At 45.3% G+C, this 24,286-nt stretch overlaps 2 protein-coding genes across 4 annotated transcripts in view; one reads left to right on the forward strand and one right to left on the reverse strand.

Moving 5' to 3' along the window:
* Positions 1–11,712, forward strand: part of alien (COP9 signalosome complex subunit 2 alien) — a 28,471-nt gene extending 16,759 nt beyond the window's left edge. The window contains exons 6-10 of the mRNA XM_050188652.3: positions 179–585; positions 4,696–4,793; positions 4,887–4,969; positions 5,051–5,109; positions 10,299–11,712. Coding sequence (XP_050044609.1) covers positions 179–585; positions 4,696–4,793; positions 4,887–4,969; positions 5,051–5,109; positions 10,299–10,446 — 795 coding nt within the window. The 3' untranslated portion in view covers positions 10,447–11,712. The remainder of the gene's footprint in view (positions 1–178; positions 586–4,695; positions 4,794–4,886; positions 4,970–5,050; positions 5,110–10,298) is intronic.
* Positions 11,422–19,543, reverse strand: LOC126541751 (uncharacterized). 3 transcript variants are annotated; one of them, XR_008614817.1, is made up of 7 exons: positions 19,464–19,543; positions 19,246–19,359; positions 19,153–19,168; positions 18,979–19,071; positions 17,883–17,970; positions 16,465–16,659; positions 11,422–11,941 (listed from the first exon to the last, which is right to left on the reverse strand). XR_008614817.1 is itself a non-coding variant. In XM_055076890.1 (7 exons), exons 1-7 carry the CDS (start codon positions 19,485–19,487, stop codon positions 11,937–11,939), a joined length of 447 nt encoding a protein of 148 aa, XP_054932865.1. In that variant the 5' UTR covers positions 19,488–19,543; the 3' UTR covers positions 11,422–11,936. The 3 variants fall into 3 exon arrangements, 2 of the variants coding, with proteins under 2 accessions (XP_054932865.1, XP_054932864.1); XM_055076890.1 differs by having other exon boundaries at positions 16,553–16,659; XM_055076889.1 differs by lacking the exon at positions 11,422–11,941 and having other exon boundaries at positions 11,948–16,659.
* Between the last annotated feature and the right edge of the window lie 4,743 nt (positions 19,544–24,286).

The raw sequence follows: 24,286 nt of genomic DNA on the forward strand, positions 1-24,286 counted from the left end.
ACCCTTGTCGGCTACATGTGGCCACGAATGTAGCTATAGTCCGAGTTTTACGGCCTAATGGGTTGTCGGTCATAGAAAAGATGCCACTAGTAAATTAAAACATTGAGATGGTCTGATGAATTGCTTTGTCTTGGCACTAAGTGAGTGTCTGTCATCCTTCTTTTTCCTGTGATGGCAGACTGATGATGGTTGTGATGACTTGAAAAAGGGGACACAGCTATTGGAGATATATGCGTTGGAGATCCAAATGTACACGGCCCAGAAGAACAACAAAAAGCTGAAAAAGCTTTATGAGCAGTCACTGCACATCAAGTCTGCTATCCCACATCCATTGATTATGGGTGTGATTCGTGAGTGTGGTGGCAAGATGCACTTGCGTGAGGCCGAGTACGAGCGTGCACACACAGACTTCTTTGAAGCATTCAAAAACTACGACGAGTCAGGCAGCCCGCGACGGACCACCTGCCTCAAGTACCTTGTGCTGGCCAACATGCTTATGAAGAGCGGCATCAACCCTTTTGACTCCCAGGAGGCAAAGCCCTACAAGAATGACCCTGAAATTCTTGCCATGACGAACCTTGTCAGGTATGTCACTGTTGCAACAGTTTGGGGTGCCCAATCTTTCTGGACTCCTTCAAACATAATTCCGAAAACCTCCTGTGTTTAACGTGGCGCCAAATCTACCGTATTTACTTGCATAATGATCGGACTCGCGATATGATCGCACCCCGAACATGCCGCAGCAATATGTCGTGTGCCAAGTCTAGCTTATGATGATCGTGCTTGCCATCTGTCTAATGCTGACTCTTCAAGACATGCCAAGTGGTTTGTACGTACCAAACAGATTCTTAAGCAGATGCTCTATTTCATCCCTTTCATCACTTTCCACACTTCCATGAAAAAAAAAAGAGCTACAACCAAACTTGCCTTGGCTTTATTATTTGTAGGCTTTATAATGGTTGTGGTCAAAAACAATAACAAAAAAGGCACCTTTCGGTTCCACTTGTCTGCACTCGTGGGCAAGCAACAAATTGCGAGCAGCAATGATAGTAGCCACGTTTACACTGATACTTTAGAAGTGTACCCTATTCATATGCCGACGCTTATAATACAGCTAAGATATTTGCCCACCCTTAGCAGAAACGTGCCGTATTAGGATAGTAGTGAAGACAAATGCTGCACTTTTCGCAGCATGCCCGCTATGTGTTTCTATGTCACTGGCAGCTAAGCATGCCCATTTCTGTTTCTGTCTCCTCAAAGGGGACATGGCTACGTTATTGCCACAAACTTGTCGATATTAACAATATTATTCATTACTGATACAGAAGAAACTTTCTATGCATGTAATGTACCCACAAGAAGAAAAATAATCGTGTTTGGCTTGCTGCGCCAGCTGCCATTTTTGTTTTATTGTTCCGCACTGTCACAGTGGCAGCCACCTGCCCAAAGCAAACGTGAAATGATAAAAAAAAAAAATTGCTTCTTATCGCGGAAAATTTAACCCGCGTAATGATCGCACCCCTGCATTGCGTCAATTTTTTTTACAAAAGGGTGCGATTATTATGCGAGTAAATATGGTAATACACAGCTAGTTTTTGCAGGCAATGTATCAAAATAAGAGAGCACTTGAACGTAACCTGCACCCGATTTATAAAATAGAAATAAGCGTGTCCCCATGTTCACAATCAGAAACAAATGAGACGTGCGGGATTTATTCTTCATAGAAGGGAAACTTTTTTTTTTTTTTTTTTTTAATGAGCTGTCGTAATGAAAGTCGTGCATCATCGTCGCCATTTGTGGTTCATTGGCCACAGATATGAAGCATCCAGAGGCAACATTCTCAAGCAGTCACTTTTAGGGATACTACTGTCAGATTGCAGGACTCTGCATTGGATTGTCGAAGTATGCGTCCAACAGCGCTCCTGGCACTTTTCGCAGATGGCGAGCTTGCACAGTGCCAGAAATGCTGCCGGCCGATTACGCTGGCGCATCCAGTGCCAAGTCACACATAATCTCACGAAAGGGATGGTATCTGCAAATGTTATTGGCTGAAATTACCGTTCAAGTTCATTGTCGAGCACAAAATGAATCAGCAGCACCGTTAACCCAATTCTAATCTGTTGCCATATTGTGATTGCAATGATGCTACGTCGGACAGTTTTGATGGTAGGCTGTCACCAACACCACAAACGCAGTTTTGATCTTTATCCCATTGTAATGAGCAGGCAATTTTCGGACCCATTTTCTCAGAAAAAAGCTGCGCGTTAGGTTTAGGTAAAGGCAGTAGCTTATGCATGCGCAGCTCTTCGTTGATAGATAGTGCTTATTCTGACACGAACAATGTTCGAATGGGGATTGAGAGTAACATAGTATTAGCATGAAGGTCTCGTCTCGCTTCCTTCAGCTCCTTTGAACATCAAAAAAATATTGTTGATTTTGCTGGTTCTAAAATTCTTGAGGTGCCCTCTAGATCATCGCCATCAAAGCTCTAAGCCAGTCCCTAAATGTGGCCATGCAAAAGATGTGACTGGTTGTTGGTTCAAAGAAGCCATTGCACCGTCTGTTGAGGATTTGTATATAAAGAAAAGGTAGCTGTCCTAGCAGATGAAGCTTGAATAGGAATGCCTGTGCTCTGTAGAAGCTGATGCAATTCTAAGTGCCATGTGTGGTTGAAATGGGAGTTTTGTGTGATTAATCATATTTTGAGCTAGTGACCCACTACTCACACTGCCGACATTTCACTGAGGTTTATTTAAAGCTGCTGTACTGCACTTAGCATTGTTTGTTTTGGAAAGTGTGCCTTGAAGAAGGCATCTCTTTATTGTCAGTGTGTTTGAGGTTACCTTCTCATATCTTAAATGAGAAAAAGGGGGTTGACCGAGGGGCCCGATTTTTATTAATCATCTCATAAGAAGGCAACAAACATTGACACCAAGGACTACATAAGGGAATTTACTTTTACTTAATGAGTGAGTTAAAGAAATGATAAATTAATGTAAATCAAAGTGGATGAAAAAACAACATGCCACAGGTGGGCAACGATCCCACATCTTCGCATTACGCATGTGATGCTCTACCAATTGAGCTACCATGACGCCATTTTCCCATCCACTTTCTTGGGTATTTGTTTCCTACTAGAGGGCCCTGAGAGTGTTAGCCAGCGCCACCACTCGCAAACCTTGGCGGCGGATGTGGAACATCCTTTCTGCCACAGGCATCATGAGAACGGGATCTTTTTGGGTGAAGGCAACCGGTCAATAAACCCACACATGCTACCTGAAGGCATCAATGTTGCTGGATTCGAGGATGCGAAGACGTGAGATCGTTACCCACCTGCAGCAAGTTGGTTTTTCATCCACTTTGATTTCCATTAATTTATCATTTATTTTATTCACTTATTAAGTGCAAGTAATTTCCTCTATGTAGTCCTTGGTGTCAATGTTTGTTGGCTTCTTGTGATATACTTCTCCTATCTTGTTATATGTTGTACAGGGGTGGCAGTTCAGCAAGTTTGTACATAAGGTTTACATGATTGCCTAATACAGTGCTGTAGCTTACACTACAACTGTTCTAAAAGGTCGCCCAGGGCTCTGATGATTTCTTTGATAGAAGTGCACCATTATAGTCATGGAAGTCAGTTCTTTTTTTAACAACTGTCAGCGCCATTCTGTGATTGTAAGTTAGATTGTTGGGAAAAAAATTAATACATAGGGCATTTGTTATCAGGTATTGTGTACAACTACATACAACATGGATTTTGATGGTTGTTAGCCTGCTATAGCTTTATTATCAGTTCCCTCGGTCAGAAAATGTGCGCAGTGCTGCCATGTTTCGTGTATATTGCCTGGAATTGCCCATGCACGAGACACTTTGGGCTAGTTGTGTGAGGGCTGACCCAAAATTAATGAGAACTGTTTATTTTTTCTAAATCACATATTTCTTTAAACATTCCAAAATGTTAATCATTATCGTACAACTATCCTTGGAACGCAATGGACCTGCCCCACCTCCTTAGCCATTGTTCAATACTGTTCAGTGACTTATGCAAGCTCATGCCCTTAAACGCTTCTGTCGCATACTTCGCTGCGTGCTCCACATTTTTATAACACTCGTTATGGTCTCATTTATATTTTTAGAGATAGCAAGGGGCAACATAAGAAGGATCGTATAAATTAGGTAACATTGCCATCTCATTTTTGTCGATGTACTGCGTGCACTGTTGTATAGGTGGGAGTGTTGTCGTGATGCACAAGCCGCTCGCTTGAGCCCTTTGCTTTGTTTGAATTGCATCATAAGCTGCTGGGACACTTGAACATAAGAATTCTTGTTGACTGTCTCATCTTGCAATGCAAGCTTAAAGTGCACAAGCTTTCTGATATAAAAAAAGCTTCCCAAGATTCAACAGAACTTCAAGCACATGCAATGTTCTTTAACGTCTGTCTTCATAAAACTGATGCAGACAGCGACAGAGGCTAAATAAAAACAATGCAGGGAGCAGGCGAAACCTTACACAAGGGCACAGCTTGGCCATCTAATAGAAACAATAGTGTGGTGTGCACATCTAGTCGCACTTTATGCCAATAACTTCCTTTCTATCTCAATAAAAAAATTCTTGTTACTTTTTGTTCTCCTCCCCTCCCCTCGTATTTTGTTAAAGATTTTGCAAACATAATTAATGCCACTGTGTCCTTGCAGTGCCTACCAGAATAATGACATCAGTGAATTTGAGTTAATATTGAAAACCAACAGGAGAAACATAATGGATGACCCTTTCATCAGAGAGCACATTGAAGGTTAGTGCAAGTATTATTAAAGAACTTTATTACATGGTGCTTTTCCTTGTCTTTACTGTTGTATCAAATATTTTTTTTTTTTTTTTTCCACAGACCTGCTTAGGAACATTCGAACACAAGTCTTAATAAAGCTCATCACACCTTATACTAGGATTCACATACCTTTTATATCAAAGGTACGTTTTCTACATTCATTGCTAATCATTGGGTGGCTCTTTTTATAAGTTTGTTTATTTATATTTATCTTTTTTTACCAGGAACTCAACATAGACTCAAGTGAAGTGGAAAATCTTCTAGTGTCTTGTATTTTGGACAGGTGGGCATCTCGTGTTTTTATTTTTCTCTATTAGGCAATGTGATGTAGTACTGTAGTTCTGAAACTTATTCATGCAGTAACCTGGCAAATGGTGGTTTTGTATGTAACATATTTGTATTGTTCTTGTGTGTCATGGCCACCATGCAAGAGCACTACCTTTGACACTTTGTTGTGACAAAATTATGGATGACAAAGGTTCTTTCTTACATCGCTGCGTTGTTCTACTGGAGTATATGAGCAGTTAGAAAAATGCAGACTTTTTAGTACTGCAGCTAGCTGATGGTTTGTGCAAAAGTCTGTGAAATGTTTGCTAAACTCAGCATTGCAACAGCCTGAAACAGTTTAGGCAGTGTTAGTAATGTGAGGTAAATAATATCTTGGCATTGTCAACTTCACAATTCGGTGACATTCTTTTATGAGAAAATTCATTTACTTTGGGGACTTTGATAATGTTAGACATTCCTTCAGGGGTTTCCTAACAAAAAAAGAAACCACATAGTAGGTACCGTATTTACTAGATTCTAACGCACCCTCAATTGTAACGTACACCCGTTTTCCACAACCAAAAAATAAAGGGGGGGGTGGGGGAACAAACCCGCCCTCGATTGTAACATGTACCTGTTTACTGCGACCTAAAAAAGGAAAAGTCCTTTACAGTACCATGCACCTCATTCTTTCATGCAGGATTGCAACTTTCATTTGGAAAAACAAAGATTTACTCCCAATGCACTAAAGTTGCGATAAATAAAAGAAGTCGCAGTTTCGCCCGAAAGGCGAAGCATTAGTTACGATAGCAAATTCGTAGACAGCTATAGGCAAAGTAAGGATAGTAGTTTTATTGACCGTATAAACATTCAAACATTCGCTTACTGACTAAATTAACAAGCATGGTGTCACGCGCACATAAGCAAACATGACCACGGCTCACGCAATGACCGCGGAAACTCCTATCAAAACGCTGGAGTGGGGATGTGCGGTAGCAGGAGCAAGAGAATTGACCTTTCTGCAACCTCTAGCTTCAACGCGCACTAAGCGACGAGAACCCAGCACGGTGCGCAGAGATGCGTAGACTCTGTCTCCATCGTAGATACTTGCAAGATAGGGGCCGCGCGGCCGTGCCATACGTAGCTGCAGCCGGAGTAGAAAGCTTCTGCTTGCGCCGGTCCCGCATGCAAGCTTTGGGAACTGAACGGCCATGATGCGGCCTGATTTCCGTCCGTCTCCACACATGCGATCACTTTCCTTTTAATTGCAGCATCGTGATGAACTTGGCGTGTCTTTGCAGTCGGCACTTCCATGCTGATAGAGCAAATGCGGAAAACGGAAAGACCGGAAAGGGGACGGTTGCACTAATCTAAGCACACATACTACAGCTCATGGAAGAAGCTATGGCAACTAGGCTTGAAGCCCGTGCGAGACGGCCATCTTGAAATGCCGATGGCAATATGGTAACGCAGAATTAAGGTCGTACACGATTCTAACGCACGCGCAATTTTTGGTCCCATTTTATCGGGGGGGGGGGGGGGGGATGCGTGTTAGATTCCAAGTAAATACGGTATCTGTGCTTCTCAGTAGCTTGGCGTTAAAGAAGGCAGTGACTGTCATCACATGTTTTCGTTGGTGTAGCAAATATTTTGAGCATTAGCTTTTGTGGCCAGCTGTATTATGAGCACCTGAACACTTGTTAGTTGCAGTTAACCACAACTAAAGAAATTATTTCTTGCTGCTTAGATGCTATCAGGAGATGTGTGTGCATGTGTGTATGTCGTTGTAATTATTTGCTTATAAGCATCAAGGTACATATTGTACATTATTAGAGGAAAGAGGCAAAAACAAGGATATGCTATAAATACATAATAAGGTAATGAAAAAGGAATGATGTTTTAAAGGGTCATGATAACCAAAGTTCATGGCCAAGTACAGGGACCTATTTCTTGCGAGCGAGTATCACTAGTAGTGGTGATGTCTTTAGAATGCTGTTGAGCATGGCAACCTAATGTCAGTTACACACATTCGTGCAACAGGTGCATCGAAACCATTACATACTATTAGTTTTGGTGCAAGGAAACAAGTCAGACTGCGATATAACAAACTATTTCCATTTTCCTATCTTAGTTCCAGCAAACAGTTTTTTTTCTTTGTGATTTAATGAAGTAACTTTGTGACACGGTTTCGATTTAACAAATCTATCAGCCATTTGAAACACATACTTTCAGTCTGCTTGGCTAGTAAATCTAGAAAAAAAATTATTTTTGCCAAGGTTAAAGATACTCCAAGTGTCTTTCTGCATTAAAAGTTTGATCGACACAAGAAATTCAGCGACGATTACGATACTCGCTAATGCGAAATTTGAGTGCAGCTCTATACGTGTTTTCATTTCGCGATATATTGGTTGGTGTGGACAATTGGTCTCATACGGCATGTTGCAAAGGGAGTGAAATGTGGCTCCACTGCCTCACTAATCTGGACATCGCAAGAACCATTGCATGGGTGATGCATGGCCGCAATTCACAGAAGCTGCCGCCGACAAACCTCCCGGGCGACGCATGCTGCTCTGGCACCATCTTGTAGCCACTGTCGCTGCGCTATGCCTCTTACGCTTTTGCTGTACTCTCCTCTGCTTTCCGCCTCTTGGTTCCGCTGCACCTTCCTCTCTGCTTTCCTCCTGGGGCCTCATCTCTCTTGCTATTCTTTTCATCCTCCGCTGCATGCCATGTTTGCTCTCATCTTTCACTGTGCTCGTTTGCTTTGCTACGCCTGAACGCCGATGCTCGCGGCAAGAAAGGGCATCTAGGACCTGTGCTCTGAAAAGTTCACGAATGATTACGATACTCCCTAATGTAAATTTGAGTGCAGTTCTATACGTGTTTTCATTTTCCGTGTCAATATTTTTTATTATGATTATGTACGTATACAGTTTATATTAGGAAGAGAGCACTGTGTGTAGCGTAGCTCGCGTGGACATTCTGTCTCATGCGCAACGCATTGCAAATGGAGCGAAGTGTGGCGTGTCTGCCTCGCAAATGATGAGATCGCGAGAGGCGACGCGATCTCCGAGAACCTGCCCCCCCCATCCCTGGAACTGCAGATGAAATTGCGGATGCCATGGCTGCCAGCAACTCAGCGCATGCGCAAGGCGTCTCTCCTTCGCTCCTGCTCCACTTTCCGCCTCATGCTTTCACTGTAGCCTCGTCCTCCATTTTCCTCCTCGCACCCTATTCTTTCATCTTCCACTGACCTCCACGTTGGCTTTCATCTTTTGCTGTGCTCATCCACTAGGCTACGAGTTATGACGCCAAGGCATGCCAACTCTCAACGCAGGAACAGCCACGTAAGAGCTGCGTTCTAAAAAGCTGTCAGAGCACACACGCCGAGACGTGCTAGACAGAAAACAGCGCTTCTAGAGTGGTGTGCTATTTGTGACATTAATAAGCAACTTGTGAAGGCCGCTGAGAACGCGGTATCTCACAGCGCTCGAAAAATCACAAGAGCTGACTATTGTTCTGCGTAAGGGTAATGGGGAGAGGTTGAGAGGAGGGTGGGGGAGGTAGGCAGGGGTCAGGGATGCATGCCTATGCAACGCTGTCCAGGAGGCGTTGGCCTGTGGGCCCTCTTTTTCCCTAAAGGCACATTCACACCAAAATCGGAGTCACCTGCTTTCCTCTTGCCTACTTGCCTGCTTTGGCCGCTCCTCCTTCGGTGTGAATGTGCCTTGACTCGCGCTTCTCATCCTCGTAAGCAGGCCATGCAATGTATCTTAGAGGTGATCTGCGGCAAGTTCGAAGGGTGAGCCGAGACGGTTGGTGCTTTGATGTGCATTGTGCTCCCTGCATCTAGTGTTGACAGTTGTGTAATCTCTAGTTTCCGTGACACGGTGCCAAGCGTTCATTCACATTTTGACAGAGAGTTCATGGTCATCGAGTGAGATATATTCATGTTTGCCTGAGAACATGTGACGCCGATAAAACTAAGAACCTTACTTTGTGTAGTTGTCTCTTTCCTATTGCCATCAATGGTCAGCCTTTCTGGCAAAACTCGGGACAGACATTCGTATCTTTTTACGAGGACGAATTAGAAAGTCTTTTGCCCCTGTTTTTTATTAGCCAAAATAGGGTACATATATTCTACGTACCTGATACTATTTTGCTACTTAGTCCTCGCACCGGTTCAAACATTTGTTCCATTGCAACACTAAATTAGATGCATCTGTGGTGTAATTCGTCCAACTGACTGTGGAACCACGGTCAGACTGCTTTCTTGGCTTGATCTTCGCACGTGAATCGCTGTCCTGCCAGGAACTTCTTCAGTGGACCAAAAACATGGAAATCACTAGGGGTGAAGTCCGGACTGTATGGTGGGTGGTCCAGACTCTTCCAGTTGTCGTCAGTCAATGAGGCACGTAGCCTCCCTGAACTCGCAACACCAACACCTCACACTTCTCAAAGCGAGACACCTTTCCCCATACATGGGCTGCATTTCCCTGTGGATTTCGATGGCCGTTTGTCTCTTGCTCCATAGAAAAGGAATCGCACTTCGTTGCTCAAACACCATGGATATGTGAAGCACAACCGCCACCGTCAACAACTGAGAGCAGCGCCATGCCGCATAGCTACCGGCAGATAAAGTGGAGCCCATCCAAGAAAGGTCCACTGCTGGGAACGGATGTGTTGACTTCGCACGTTTGCAGCCTTAATTTAGCTAAAAAAAAAAATAGGGGCAAAGACTTCCCCTGATTCACCCTCGTAGCTTTGTTTTTAATTTTTGGGCGCCATCTGATCACAGTTGTGAGCACTAAGTGCGGTCAGCCATGGTGTCCCAGGATTTACGGTGTCGCGAGATGCAACGCATGCAAATCTCGTAGGCCGTTAGCCACGTTGATGCATTGCGCTCAGCGCGATCTACACTGCACACACTAGCGCTAATGACTACGCTGTTATGGCCCCAGCCTTCCTGAAATTTGTTTATGAGTGCTTACTGATGAGACTATCCATCAGGAATACTCTGAGAATTCGTGAAGTTGTTTTTACTGCTGAAAAATTGAAACCTAAATGCACAATTTTATGAAGGTTTTTTGCTGCAAATACAACTTATTTATATTGAAACTTGAATTTGGCATTTTACCCCTTTCCTACCACATTTTTCTCATAATGTTATCTTGTCATTCTACTTGTTGCTTTGCTTTGGTGCAGCATGATCCAGGGTCGCATCGACCAGGTGAATCAGGTTCTCGAATTGGACAGCAAGGGGCAAGGTGCTGCCCGGTACAATGCGCTGGACAAGTGGACAGCTCAACTTGGGACTTTGCATCAGACGATCGTGAACAAGATCATGGCGTAGCACACGGCTGGCCTAGACCTCCGCCTCTCAAGCTGTGCGAGTCCTTGAGTGCGGTGACCACATTGTCCACCTATGAATGCCTTCTCTGCACGGCGTCCACTTGAGGTGTAACTGCTAAATCCTACCATCGCCGGCTCTGTGGCAGTGGCATTATGTCAGGCTGGCTCCTTGATCCTTCCTGGAAACTAACAAGACTTGTGTACAGCCAACACAGACCTTGCAAATTGTTCATCTGTTGCTGTGGCTCACACATATTACAGGCACAAGAGTTTGATTCAAGCATATATTCTGATGCTTTTCTTTTTTATGTGGAATACTTTGCTGTTGGAGAACCAAAAGAAGAGTGCCATGCCAAGTGTGCTGGTAGTCCATGGTCATCATGGCAGCCACATGTGATGATGCTCTTCACATTGCTGTAACTTTTGAAAATTATTCCTGGGGCTCTCTTCTGGACATCTTGCCAATGTTGAACCGCCATTTTGCCTGCTATGGTTGGCTCAAGGCAGGACCATGTGTCACCCCCTCCCCTCAATTAGATCCTACAGGAATGTATGGCGGGATTTGACCTTGACAAAAGAGTTTAAAAAAAGCCCCAGTGATGATGACCTTCCAAATGGCTGATAGTCACTTACTGGAGAACCAATACCTAGGCCTGGTTTAGTTCACTCATATTTAGCTTTCAGCACTGCAGTGCCGCAAAATGCGTATGGAGATGCCTTGACCTTTGCAAGCAGTCACAGAGCCCCACATTTGCTGCTACGCACAGCTCTTGAGTGTGTGTAAATCGTCTTATAGAGCAGGCAGGGTATGCCCTGATGTGTTGGAACAGTCACTGACCCAGGTTCTAAATGCTAGCTCACAACGACAAGTCCCTTTTGTCTTGTCTCTGATTTTCACTTCTTTTTTCTTTTTCCACTTTCCCCTGCAGGAGCAAAATTACTAGCTTTTCTTTTTAATCATTGAATATGAAACAAATGTGGAGCAATTGTCAGGCTGATTGTGCTGCTTTTAACTTGTGCTGTTTTGCTTGAATGCATCGGCATCCAGTGTTCTGTTCACCTTCCCACGTGTCCTTGTTTTGTGGATAGCATTTTTCTTCTGATCTGTTGTTGGTCTTGTCTTGTACATAACAGTTTGCCAACAGGACAGCAGAAACATTTGGTGGTTCTGGCCTGTTGGCAGTGCGCCTCCTTCCATGCTATTTAAGAGTGAGTGATAGACTGCTTGGGTTTGTAAAATAAATGCTGTGCCAGAGAGTTTTGACAAGGTGGGGTCCTGTGTGTTTTTTTTTTCTTTCCCAGAATCACGAGACCTTTTTTGTATGTGTTAACAAAGAACTTTATTTGCTCCTTTTTTTTGGTTATGCATAGTTGTAAGTAACAAACAGCCAGTCTTCACTGCAAATTATTCTGTAGGATATTGCTTGATACCAAAGTCCACCTTCGCTGGTAAACATAGTTTAACGTATTGCTTGATACGAAGAGGGTGGCCTAACCTGGAAAATGAGAAACACTTGTTATGAACAGATCACATTGCTTGCAACCTCATTTGGCCAAGTTATATAGCCAGAGCTATCTTTAGCATGTGGTGCCTAGACGCAGTGCGAGTACACCATTCTTAAAGGGCCCCTCACCAGGTCCGATAGCAAATGTTTGTTATATGCTGGAAGTTGTTACGTGTCCTCTAGGGAGCGTTCTGCCGCAAAATAATTTCAGATCGGCTCATTAATAGCCGAGATGGAAATAGTTCAGTGCTGCGAACCCATGATTTCAGAAGGCGAGCTTCACTGCGTAGCGAAACTCTCTCCAATCGCCCCATCTAGCCTCCGCAAGCGAAATTCCTTCCCTGCGTTCTCCCATACCAAACCTCGAGGTTCACGTGACACATGCGTCATGGGCCCCGCCTTCATTTTTTTCTCGCTTTCTTTCTTTTTTCGGCGCTGCGCACTTCAGCTGACGGCATTGCGCGCGAGCTGTTGTGATGTCTCGTTCCGCGCAGCGCACGATTTTACGCGCTGTGCACGAGGACCCATGACTAGCAGTATAATTCGGTGCTACACGAATACCGAGGCAGAACAAGCGGATCGTAGAGCATTATCACGCGCTGGAACACGGTAGAAAATGGCATAATTTCGGTACCTACGCACGTGATTGCTCGCCGTGGGAACAAGCAGACGAATCGGAAGTACATCTCACTTCGGCGCGAAGTAAAACAAAAAAAAACACGCAGACATTTCGTTTGTTTTATTCTCTAAACTTCAGTTCGTCAATTCAAGCAACAGATCACACAAATAGCAGATGTTACCTTCAATAACTGTCGAAGTCACACTGCGGACACGGCTACGTCACCGTCCAGCGTGGAGCGCGGTCGCCGCGAGGGAAAGGGAAAACTGCGTTCGAATTGAAATTTCAGAGCTTTCCGCGGCGTATAGCGATGTAATTCTTTGCAAACACAATCGTTAGAGCGCATTGTATGCTCTGCGCTTGTCGGCTCAAAATGGCCATACCTGGTGAGGGGCCCTTTAAAAATTCTGCCTGGAAAAAAGGAAAAACATACTGGAAGGCTTTCACGGAATGCGTGATTCAATCTACTGGCGAGATGGAATATTGGTTGCATGTGGTCATAGCACGCAGTTCTAGGACAGTTACATGCTGTCACTGGTTGCACTCAGCCTTAGAACGACGCTTTGGCTCATGGCTAACGGTTAAAGGGAATTCCTCGACCGTGAGTGCGGCCACAGCTGCAAGGTATGATAGACTGGTTTGATCACAACCTCGCACATCTGAAGAGCGTGCGCAATCCGGAACCGAAGCTCGAATCCTAGCAAAATGACGACAACGAGACAAAAGACTCGTGAAGATTGCGCTAAACACGAGTTCAAACTTGAGAAAACCACCACCAGCGTCCCTGTTTTGATGGCTTTTTGTTTTTTTACATGACATTTGTTTGTGGGCTGTCCTCAAAATTATGAGGAATAATTTTGTACATAATGAAAGACAAGGTATGAGCAACTTGGGTGATAAAAGGGCGGTTAGGTATGCGTGCTTTGAAATTATTTTTTCCATAAAGATGGTCGAACGCATACGCCGGATTTTCTGCGACACGGGGCCCTTAACGCTATCGCGTTAAAAATTAACCGATGATTACGATGTTTCCCTAATACAAAATTTGAGCGCGCTCTATGCATGTTTTCATGCCGTGATACATGGGCTGGCTGGGACAGTCTGTATCATGCGGTACATTGCAAACGGAGCGAAGTGTGGTGCGACTGCCTCGCTGATGGGGAGAGGCAGCGCGCGGGTGACGTGTAGGCGCAATTCAGAGCAGCCGCCGCAGGACTTGCACTCATCCAGTGCTTTATTTCCATTATACTCGTAGTATCGGTGAACAGACGACGGCGCGCTACTCTGGCGCAGTCTCTTGGCGGTCGTCGCCGTAGAGCCCGTCTTGCGTGGTACTACGCCTTGCGCTTTGGCTCCGCTTTCCGCCTCATGGTTGCGCTGTATCCTCCGCTTTCCTCCTCGCGCTTTCCCTAGCACGTTCCGCGGGAGTCTTCTGGGCTCACGAGCCCTCGCCTTTTGCCGGTCTTCTTGAGCTCGTGTTCGGTGCTTGCGGGCTAGGCCTGCCCAGGAGGCTCCTGAAGAGCGGACTAGACGGCTTGCAACAATGCGAGTGTGTCAGGCAAGACGGCATAGCTTAGAAACTACGGAACAACACCCATATGCTTGCGCTTAACCCACTTTCACGAAGTGAAACGCCACTAAATTTTTTTTTTTTTTTTTGCTTCCGGTCCCGCTTGGCCACAACTGCCGGGAGCGTACGGTCTGTAGCTAACACAGCGGCGCAAAACACGGAGACTAACGCAAACCTGCACACAGGACACCTTTGCTAAGGTACGAGACCTGCGGATCACACGAGCACACACTACCATAACAGAACCCTTATTGCGCCCTGACAAGGCCGTTTCATGAAAAAGTGTCACGTGAATTCCTCCACAGTTTCCTCCTAATGCGCGGATTGGTAGGGCCCCCTTTGTCGCAGAAAATCCGGTGTCGGCGTCCGGCGCGGGAGCCGACCGTCTTGTGAGCGAAAAATCATTCCGAACCACGCACACCGAACGATGCAGGGTTTCCGTGTATCGCAGAGGCGTTACTGAACTAGTTGAATTTCTCAAAGTAGAATAGATCAGAAAAATCGTAAAGTACGACTTACACGCAACCTACAGACATGATAACGTCGGATTGTAATTTGAATAAAGGAAAAAAAAACATAATTCTATGCGCGGGAACTCGACACAAGCCCGTTTTCCAGCGTTTCTACCATTCCATAGAGCGGCGAGCCCGGTTCCTTGCAACACCGTCCAGATGGCGCTCGCCTCCGCGCATACGACGCATGCGCGCCCATGCAAGAGGCTGCATTTCTACCAGAAAGCTCGTCTTCGTTGCATAGCGTTCGCCACCAGCGTTTCCCGGTAAACATTGCGGTTACATAAGCTGCAGTTGCCGTGAAGCATGAGAAGCAGTAAGGGATCTTTGAATGGCATCGCGTTACACTCTTAAAGGCGAAGTTTAAGCGTTCTCTATTTTTTTTTTCCTTCCGCCATGTTTATTACAGTAGATTCTCTTCGGCCAGTTTACGTTTCCCAGGAGGTGCATATGTGCCGTGACGTCCTGAGGCAAAAGGGGTAGTCGTGTGGGCGCAGAACCTCGTGATATTTTGGCACCCACTCCCGTTCGCTCGGACCATGCGTCGAGGCAAACCGCCGAATGCAACGTGTAATCTCATTCAGTGTTTATGTTTACGCGCTGCAAAGGTTACATCTGTAAGCTCGTCCCGTATTTATATCTTGCACAAGCTATGCCGGAAGGCAGACACGAAGTCGGGTGGATGTACCGTGTGAGACGTTTACGCAGCGATGTCACGAAGGCAATGCACGATGCTTGGGAGAGAAGAATAGCCATTACAGGATTGTGCAGGGAGTAGTAAGACTATGCGTAGCTAGCTACATTTCGGGACACCTGATTCTGTCACTGGCGTATATAACTATTCTGGAAGATCGGCCAAGAATAGGCACAGATGCAGTGGCACATACCGAATGACTTGTAAATCGCAGAAAAGCTAGTAATCATATCATACAATTCATTAAATACAATGCGTTATTTCGATAAGATGTCCAGATTTTATGTAGGAATTAATTTTTTGTTAGTTTTAAATATGGGAGTGCCAAGTAGCTGGAAAGAACCAAGGTAATGTTGTTTTCCGCTGCTTGGAGCAACTCGTGCAGTTTTTGGGATTTTGACTAAGTACAGAATCAGTAATAAACTACTCAAATATCATTATCGGGGCAAAATTGTCAAGTAGATTATGGTAGGCCATCATGAAAAATTCCCGATCCATTTTTCTGTTGTTCAGTACGTGCTGCATAAACGTTTGTTTTTAAATGTCTTTTATTTTTTATTTTTACTTTAAACGTTTTTCCCAAGTAGCACTGTGTCCGCGTCGTTCTTTTGAGTCCGTTTTATGCGCTAAAAAAGTTACCATGGATTACCAATATGCCCAAGCATACGCTCTTTCACGTTAAAGAAAGCCCGCAAAAAAGAAAAAAATAAGAAAGTGCCGCTCGACTAGTCGCGCGGCACTTCTCGAGTGTTTTTTTTCCTATGAAGTATACGCTTTCAAAACTCGCCTCAGGTGATGCTGAGAAAAGCGATTTCTCCATTACCATCTGTCTAGATAAGAGCTTTCCGCATAAAGCTTCCTAGCCCTTAGAGGAAGACAACGCACGCATGGCTATCGATGGTGGTACAAAAAGACGCTCCCGAAAATACAGGTTAAGGATGTGGGATAAATACAGTTATAGCGCCGAAAGGGGAGTTGCCAGAACCCATCTCATTCCCTTGTAGAAACGCCGCACTTGAATGGACGTCAAGAAAGAAAATTGTCGATATTTTTTTAAATTTTTTTTTTTACAATGGCAGGCGATACTGGTATCTTCCATAAGCGGCACACATGTTCTACCTTATCTGACACCACGCTTGAGAACAACTCAAAGCCGCACTGGAGCAGAGCAAAATTAGAATGCATTGCGCTTATTTGATTGCAGTACTCTTGCTTGTGCCGGCGGATCCGGGCTCGTCGTCCGAATCCGTCTCGGCCGCCTGCTCCGCGAGTCGAGTCAGCTCCGCCGCTTCCGCCAGCAGGGCTTGAGCACGCCTGAAAGAAAAGCCATGACCAGAGGTCTGATATAAATCAGCTGTACCACTCTATCGTCATCTAAGTGGTCAACTGAAAGAAAAAAAAAATATCGGAAGTCCTCGTGCCCGCCCGAACAGCGCCGAAAGTTCTCAGTCACAACGTTGTATTGTGGCAGTAAAATGTTGGCACGTGCTTATGAATGAGTTTTAATACTAGTCCTAATGGCGAACGAAAATTGGCAGTGTTAAAAGACGTGAGGCACGCTGACGGCGTCGTAACTGCGATGGCGTCTTTTTTTTTTTTTTTTTTTGAGTTGTCAGCTTTTCATTTTCACCACGATAACGGCGCCCACAATGGTGTCTGGTTGTTTGCTTGTCTGTTCACCATAAGTTCTTGTGCTAGCCAGGAAGTTTACGACAGGGAAGCTGTTTACGGCTAAGGTTTCGTGGATATTTCGTGTCCGTCAACAAATCTGCGTGTGAAAAAACTCAGTTCCCGAATTTCATGCAAAATCGATTCATTCTGTGCGATAGCTTATACGTCTCATCTCTTGGATGTGCATTTTCAGCAGGTTAGTTATCAATAGGCACCATATTCAAGATCAGTAGACTCCCTGGTAAATACTTCCTTTTTTCTTTGCTTGCTTACGGGGTATGAGCCGTTGCTTTAAGGAGGTATGAGCCATCCATTGTATTACGTGACGGTCATATTTTTCGTTGGGTAGGCATTGAAATGCTTGCGCATATAATAGCAGGACTGATACGAGAATGTGTATGCGTACCTATCGTCACGATGACCACCGATCAAGACAATAAATGTGTTTGTACATTTGTTCAAAATTCTGTGTGATTTCTGTGTCGTGTGCTAAACAGCTTCGCTGGTCATCCACCTTCACAGAGTGGAATGACTCATGATATTTTGCTGAAAAAAAAACATTTACCCTGCGTTCTGTTATGCAACGATGATGAGCATAGAAATGCGAGAAAGAACAGCATAGTGTCGTATATCTCACCAAAAGAAAGGGGAAATTTATTTTTAAAATAAAAGAACACGATGGCATGGCTTTCCATTGCATATTAACACTTTTTTCTTGCGCATATTACTCGTTAGAACAGTTGCCATAGTCATTATATATACAAAAGTTATTTCGTATACTATCGCCGTCTGAACTACTGGCTGTGAAAACAGCGTTATCGACGTATATGAGAACATTGCGCCCTATTTTATGTAGATGAACTTACTGCCTGAATATCTTGCATGCTTGAACGGCTTCGCCCAGTTTTTCCTCCGGTCTGCACTTTTCAGCAAGCGCAAAGCCTATGGCTGTGCCTAGGAAAAAGAGCGAAGGAAGTCTCACAAGTTAACAAATGTTGCTTTTAATGCGAAAGCATTATGTTCCCCGTTACGCGAAAATCCTGCGTTATAGTCCGCTGCGTTACCGAACAGTAAAACTACATTAAAAGAATGCTCGAATCGACGTGAGATTTCTCAGGGAGGTTCCTGTAGACAAAGTAAATTAATGCTTCTGAAAATAATATTAGGTAAATGTCGGTCTGGGTGGGAATCGAACCCGATCATCCGGGGTGCGAGACAAGAACGCTACCCCGACGCCGCAGTGGCTCTTTTTTTCTTTCTTCTTTCTTTCATGGTATTTATTACAGTAGCATTCAACCCAACATTCACCAGTGGTACTTACCAGGGTACATTTTATCCAAATGACACTACACCTAAAACATGTTTATGATGGACTCGATATACAACCGGACTGCAGGGTACCCTATTTTGGTGAGGTGCTCATCCCTACCACCCTTCTAAAGTGAAACCAACATTTCTATACTCACAGTATGAACGCTGCCTTTTCTGTGTGTGACTTTCATTGTGCCCTCCATTCTCTGACTATGCAGGACTGGTGAATGTTGGGTTGAAGGACGCCGCAGCGGCTCCACGGCTCTGGCTGACTATACGCGTGGCCTAGAGCGTGCCTTGTTTAGTACGTAATGGCTCAGCCAATGGGTAGGAGGTGGCGCCACGTCATGGGTGTATAAAATAAAAAGCATTCGTGTCGAATTGAATGCCGTTGACGGTCCTTCGAGTTAGGAACTCCTCGCGGGCAAGCGAGCGCGATGAGATGCTTGGCGCGTTTTCACATGGCTTTACCGAGGAGCAATTAAAACGCAGGCGAGAGCTTGCGCGACGAAGCGACTGAAATGCTTTCGCAATCCCACCCTTAAACAGTCTTAAATGTATCTGCCTTTTTTTTACTATTCGGGCAAACAAAAGTAAAACACCACCACACACTGAGAGTTTGATTTCTTTTTCTTTTTCAGCAGTACTTACATTCCTCCAGTTCTTGCACTATCATCTCAGTGTTGTCAGGTGCTTCTGGTATCGGGGAAAGACTGTCGCAAGTCATTGACATCTCTTTCGTTTCTGAAAACGTTTGGTGCAGCAAGTGTCGGTCATTAGCAAAGCAGCTGAGCCGCCCTTCTGGCGGCAGGAAATACTTATTACCTTTTTCCTCCCTGTACTGTAAGCAAGCACGTCACATTGTTAGCAATCGTACTCTCCAAAAAGCGCCGATTTCGTTCAAGCTCGATATATTACCTTTTCGTATTTCATAGTCGTCTCTAGTTGTTCTATGTTTTCCATAGTCATTCGTCGGTGCCGTTCCAGTTCTTCGTGAAGATTTATTCCTCCATAGTCCGAACCAGATGATCCCTACAAGTTAAGCGAGTGCATGCGCTTATACGTGTTTATCGTTGCATTTAAAGTGCCCAGAACGTCAAAATGGTTAGGTAGCATTTACTTAACCTACAACTTACGCTTAAGGAGCTCTGAGAAGACATTTTTAGCCAGCGGAGATTGCAGTACGGTGGCTGCGGGGGCAGCGAGCTTCGGTGCTGTCGTGAAAGCGCGTCGTCTGTTTCTTGTTCGAATAATAGTTAGGCGAGAGGGTTCATTGAGACCATATTTATTGTTTTAATTCATTAACTTGTCCGGTGACAACTATTTTGATAATAATTCGCTAAATGAGTGAAGTGCAAGCTTTCTTGGTATCTGTTGAAACGAGGGGAACGCTGTAGCAGACGAAGATTTGGTGTTCTGTGCAGACGACACTGATCGCGCTGCTTTTATGCGAAGCATACTAGCCGCACAACCACGCTCTTCCTTGCTGCGCCGCGCGCGGCCGCGTAGCTACCATATGACGTCATAACAGCTGCAAAAGTGGAGGCTCAACTCGTGCGCTCGCTTGCGGCCGCGTAGCTACATAGCCGGGTCTCAGCTCGTGCGCTCGCCTGCATGAGTTGTTTCTTCGTCTAGCCGAACCAAATATAGCCAAGCAACAGCAATTCACCAGGCTAAACAGTGGTTCAACAACTAAAATAAAGGCTAGTATGCTTCGCATCCTGGGCTTAACCTTAGCTAAGCCACAGCCATTTTTTTGGTCAAGTAATGTCATCGGCGCTGATTTTTATTTGTGCTATGAAGTGAACAACATATACGTAACTCAAAAAACACGACGTAAATTTTCCTATGCTTAAAAGAGCCTTTAGTCATTCTTGTAGAATCGCCATAGATGTGTTGTGTTTATAAGTAACGTACATGCCCTGAATATTTGGCTGCGCGTGTTCAAAAAAGATATTGCGCACACTGCTGCACTGTTCTTGCTCAAAGTTTGCAGAACGATCGCGTTTTGGCGTCGACTTCGTTTAGTATAACACTTGGTACGATTAGTCGCCTGTTTTTAATACAAAAATGAGAAACTGTTTTCGTCTATGGGAAAGATGGCGTCTGAAAAGCCAGCCCTGGCACAGAGTTGTCTCGTCACCTGCCGTCATCTGCAGAGAGCAGCGTTTCAGGGAGGGCTGCCGCGTGTTGCCAGGTCCTGGAACAGGCGACTGCTCTCCATGAAACACTGCTTTCTGCAGATGACGACATGTGGCGACACAAGTTTACGCTTCCGCGGCCGCGTCAAAGCTCGCATCCCCATAAGCGCAGCAAAATTTCCACTTTTTTCTTAGAAACCGGGCATTTAACTGTGCCGAGTATTATACTAAACGAAGTCGATGCCAAAATGCGATCGTTCTGAAAAATTTGAACGAGAACTGTGCAGCGGTGAGCGCAAAATCTTTATTTTTTTTTAACACGCGTAGCCAAATATTCAGGACCCTATATATAGGCAATGGTCATAATGCGTTCTATACAGATTGATGTGTTTTAGCAACCTTCACCGCAGTACAGACCTCTATTGCGATGAGATCGTTTAGCATGTGAAAATACAACATAGCGTCAAACGGAGGCCTCAGGAGAGCACCTGAGATTATATTTTAAAAAGAATTCTGGCAGAACCCACTTCACGATGAATATCAACGTTAACATGATTAGCATTGAGGCAATATTTCCACCGCCTAAAAGTGTCTTGTACGAGGGCTTTTCAATAAAGACTGAGGCATGATGCTCTGTAAGCTTTATTTCAGAAAATTAGTCATCAGCACCTTTATCCCTTTCTTTTGAAACGCACTCATCCCTCCGTTTCTGCCAGTTACCTAGATAACCCCTAGATAGCCTAGTTATCTAGGTAGCCTAGATAACCCGAGTCATCTTTTGACACCTACTTTAATATCGCCTTCAATGTCTTGATTATAAATTGTTTCATGACAAACCAATGTCCCTGTCTACCGTGAGGTATATGAAGAAGTCGGAGAGTGCCGCATCTGAAATGCGAAACTCGTAATGAGATTGTTGTGGTGCTTCTGGGAACGGTAAAAAAAAAAGGGGGTATTGCTTCGATATGCAACATTTAAGATATGGAACCTGCCGTCGTAAACACATTAGAGGCACTTTTTTGAGTATATGTCATATAATAGCTCCGCTTATGTTATCCAGGCTTGGTATAAACGCAGGAACGCGTGCTTTTCACTTTCTGGGGAGCATAAGATAGGAATAAAGGTGCCGAATAATAATTTTCAGATATCAAGATTTCAGAGCATCACTTTCAGTATTTGTTGAATAACTTATGTGTTTCTACGAAGGCTTTAAGTGACACTTAAAAATAGCCGTTTTGAAATAAAAGGACGCTTTCCTCGGAGACATGCCGTCATCGGCGGTCAGTGACCCACGTTGGCGTCAGAGAGGCTTATTGAAATGCAGCACCTACACAGTGGCACGCACACCAAAGTTGGAGTGAGAGGTTGGTCCAACGGTTGATTTCGAACACGGTTCAATCAGCACTGCATCCCGATGCTCCGTCGAACTATTAGACCATGCAGAACCCAGTGACCCAAGTTGGAGGGAACACGATTAGATACGGACATAATCAGACACCGGAAAGTGCGTGTAGTTACCTAAGAATGCTAATCGCAATAGTAAAGCGGGTGGTGCAGGATATCCAAGGCACCCGAGGGACAGTGGGTGCATCAAAGCAGGAACTACCATGGGCCCCTTCGAGCCCCCGGCCAGCCCACGGACCGATCCGGGTTCCAGCTTTGATGTCCCCGTTGACCCTTTGGTGTCCTGGAGGCGCCTCCTAAGTATACCAAATAATTACACGTTGCTTGCAATTGGTGCTAGCACATATTATCGCTTTCCTTCACTGCAGTACCCGCCGTGGTTGCTCAGTGGCTATGGTGTTGGGCTGCTGAGCACGAGGTCGCGGGATCGAATCCCGGCCACGGCGGCCGCATTTCGATGGGGGCGAAATGCGAAAACACCCGTGTGCTTAGATTTAGCTGCACGTTAAAGAACCCCAGGTGGTCAAAATTCCCGGAGTCCTCCACTACGGCGTGCCTCATAATCAGAAAGTGGTTTTGGCACGTAAAACCCCAAATATTATTATTATTCACTGCAGTATGTTTGTAAGCTTCACCTCACTGCATAGCTGTATTGCGATGAATTCATTACGTAACAAATATAAGATTACGAATATAAGATTCATGCTTGCATAAATACCGTGTGTCCCAGCTAACGTTAGCCAAGCTGTTCAACGGGGGAAAATATTCAAAATGCATGATGCAAGATACAACTATAAGGCTTAACGGTGTTCGGTCACGAGTTCTGACAACAGAACACCATAGATCTTAAAATCTTATCTAGCACCATGCTTCTTTAATATTTTAATGATTTAGCATTCTTGCGGTACTTCACGCACTTTCCAGGGGCTAACTATCTATGTATCCATCTATGTAAGTTTGTATCTGACCGCTTTCCGCCGACCTGGGTCACTGTGTAGTCAGTGGTGGAATATGTGTAGCGCATTAGGCTGCTGTGCGGAAGTAGCAAGGTTCGAAACCAACCATCGGACCAAATTGGGTCACTGAGTATGTGGCAATGTGTACATACGTGCTGCTCTTCAGCGAACCTCTTTCACGCCTACATGTGTCACCGTAGACGTAGGGCTGGGTAGGTACCGCTGTTTTAAGAAACTCTCTGACACGGACTTCGAGTATGGTCTCCAGTGGACCTCTTTGATGCCAACTTGGGTCTCTGGATATGTGCTAGTAGGTGTGTGCCGCTCTTCAATGAACGTCTTTGACCCAAACTTGGGTAACTAAGTATGTGACTCTGGAAATGTGCCGCTCTACAATGAGGAAAAGGATCCCTTAAATTTCTCCGATGCTGAGCGGAGCCGAATCCACGTCACAGGGGTTCCTCAAGAAAAGCAACCCGACGCATTTGCAGGCTGCGCCACAAGTGCCCTGGGTATGTGTCTCTTTTCAATGAACATCTTTCACGCCAACACTGTAGCGAGCTGCGCCATGAATGTACCAGGTGTGTGCCGCTCTTCGACGAACCTCTCGCAAACTTGGGTCACTGGCCGTGCGGCAAGCGAGTCAGCGTTCGAAGGCATTGGCGCGCCACGCTTGTCGGAGGCCATGCGTGGACTTAACGGCAGCGCCACCAGAGAGAAGAGCGAGAAAGGAGTCCGGTTGCCTCATGACGGCGCGCCTTGCATTTCGGAGGCCATCCCAGGCTTCGTGGTGGCGGCGCTAGATGGCGCCGAGGGTTCTTAGAGAAGCGTGAAATAGGAGTCCCACTGCAGTACACCTCATACATAACTCATTTCGACGGTGGCGAATCGTTGTGTGGCTATATTGATTGAATGCTAACGCATTTCCATTTACAGTCATCGTGAGATGAGTTCCGCCGATTTTTTTTTTGATCAGAACTGAACAGATTGAGTTGAAAAGTTGACCGTTTTCGCGCATATTCTAAATCGCCATTCACGCGATTTTTATACCGTGTTCGTGCGCCATGCCCCATAGCGAACCTATATTTGCTTGCGTAACCCAAGATACAAACCACCAGGCAACGCACCGGCGTAACGCTGTTTCATAAATTTAGCGCTGGCAAGCAACGGCTACGTTTCACTTCTTTCCCGTCTGTGAGCGATCGGCGGAGGGGTGGGTTCACTTCGCTATATAGCCTCACCGCGAGACATTCATCCTTGCACGGAACGCGAATGAAGCGCGAAATAAGGAAGAAAGCGGCGAGCGGGTTTATTTCTGTACGCCTTCCAACCAAGCGAAAGGCGTCAACGGTTGCAATACACCGGTGCTCCCTGCGAGGCGTTCGCCCTGAAGCATCGAGCGCGGTCGCCGGCCGCTTGCATGGGTGGCGCCCACTTGGTAGGAGGGCGCCGCCCTCG

Source organism: Dermacentor andersoni, chromosome 2, assembly GCF_023375885.2.
Source record: "Dermacentor andersoni chromosome 2, qqDerAnde1_hic_scaffold, whole genome shotgun sequence".
In the NCBI taxonomy this organism is placed as follows: domain Eukaryota; kingdom Metazoa; phylum Arthropoda; class Arachnida; order Ixodida; family Ixodidae; genus Dermacentor; species Dermacentor andersoni.

Bases quoted from the DNA above. Each gene is read 5' to 3' on its own strand.
- LOC126541751 (XM_055076889.1), bottom strand. From the start codon at position 19,487: ATGTCTTCTCAGAGCTCCTTAAGC. The intron at 19,360-19,463 runs GTAAGTTGTAGG...CTTAACTTGTAG, and splicing joins CTTCTCAGAGCTCCTTAAGC to GGATCATCTGGTTCGGACTA. The intron at 16,660-17,882 runs GTAAGTTCATCT...CTTTTCTTTCAG, and splicing joins GCATGCAAGATATTCAGGCA to GCGTGCTCAAGCCCTGCTGG.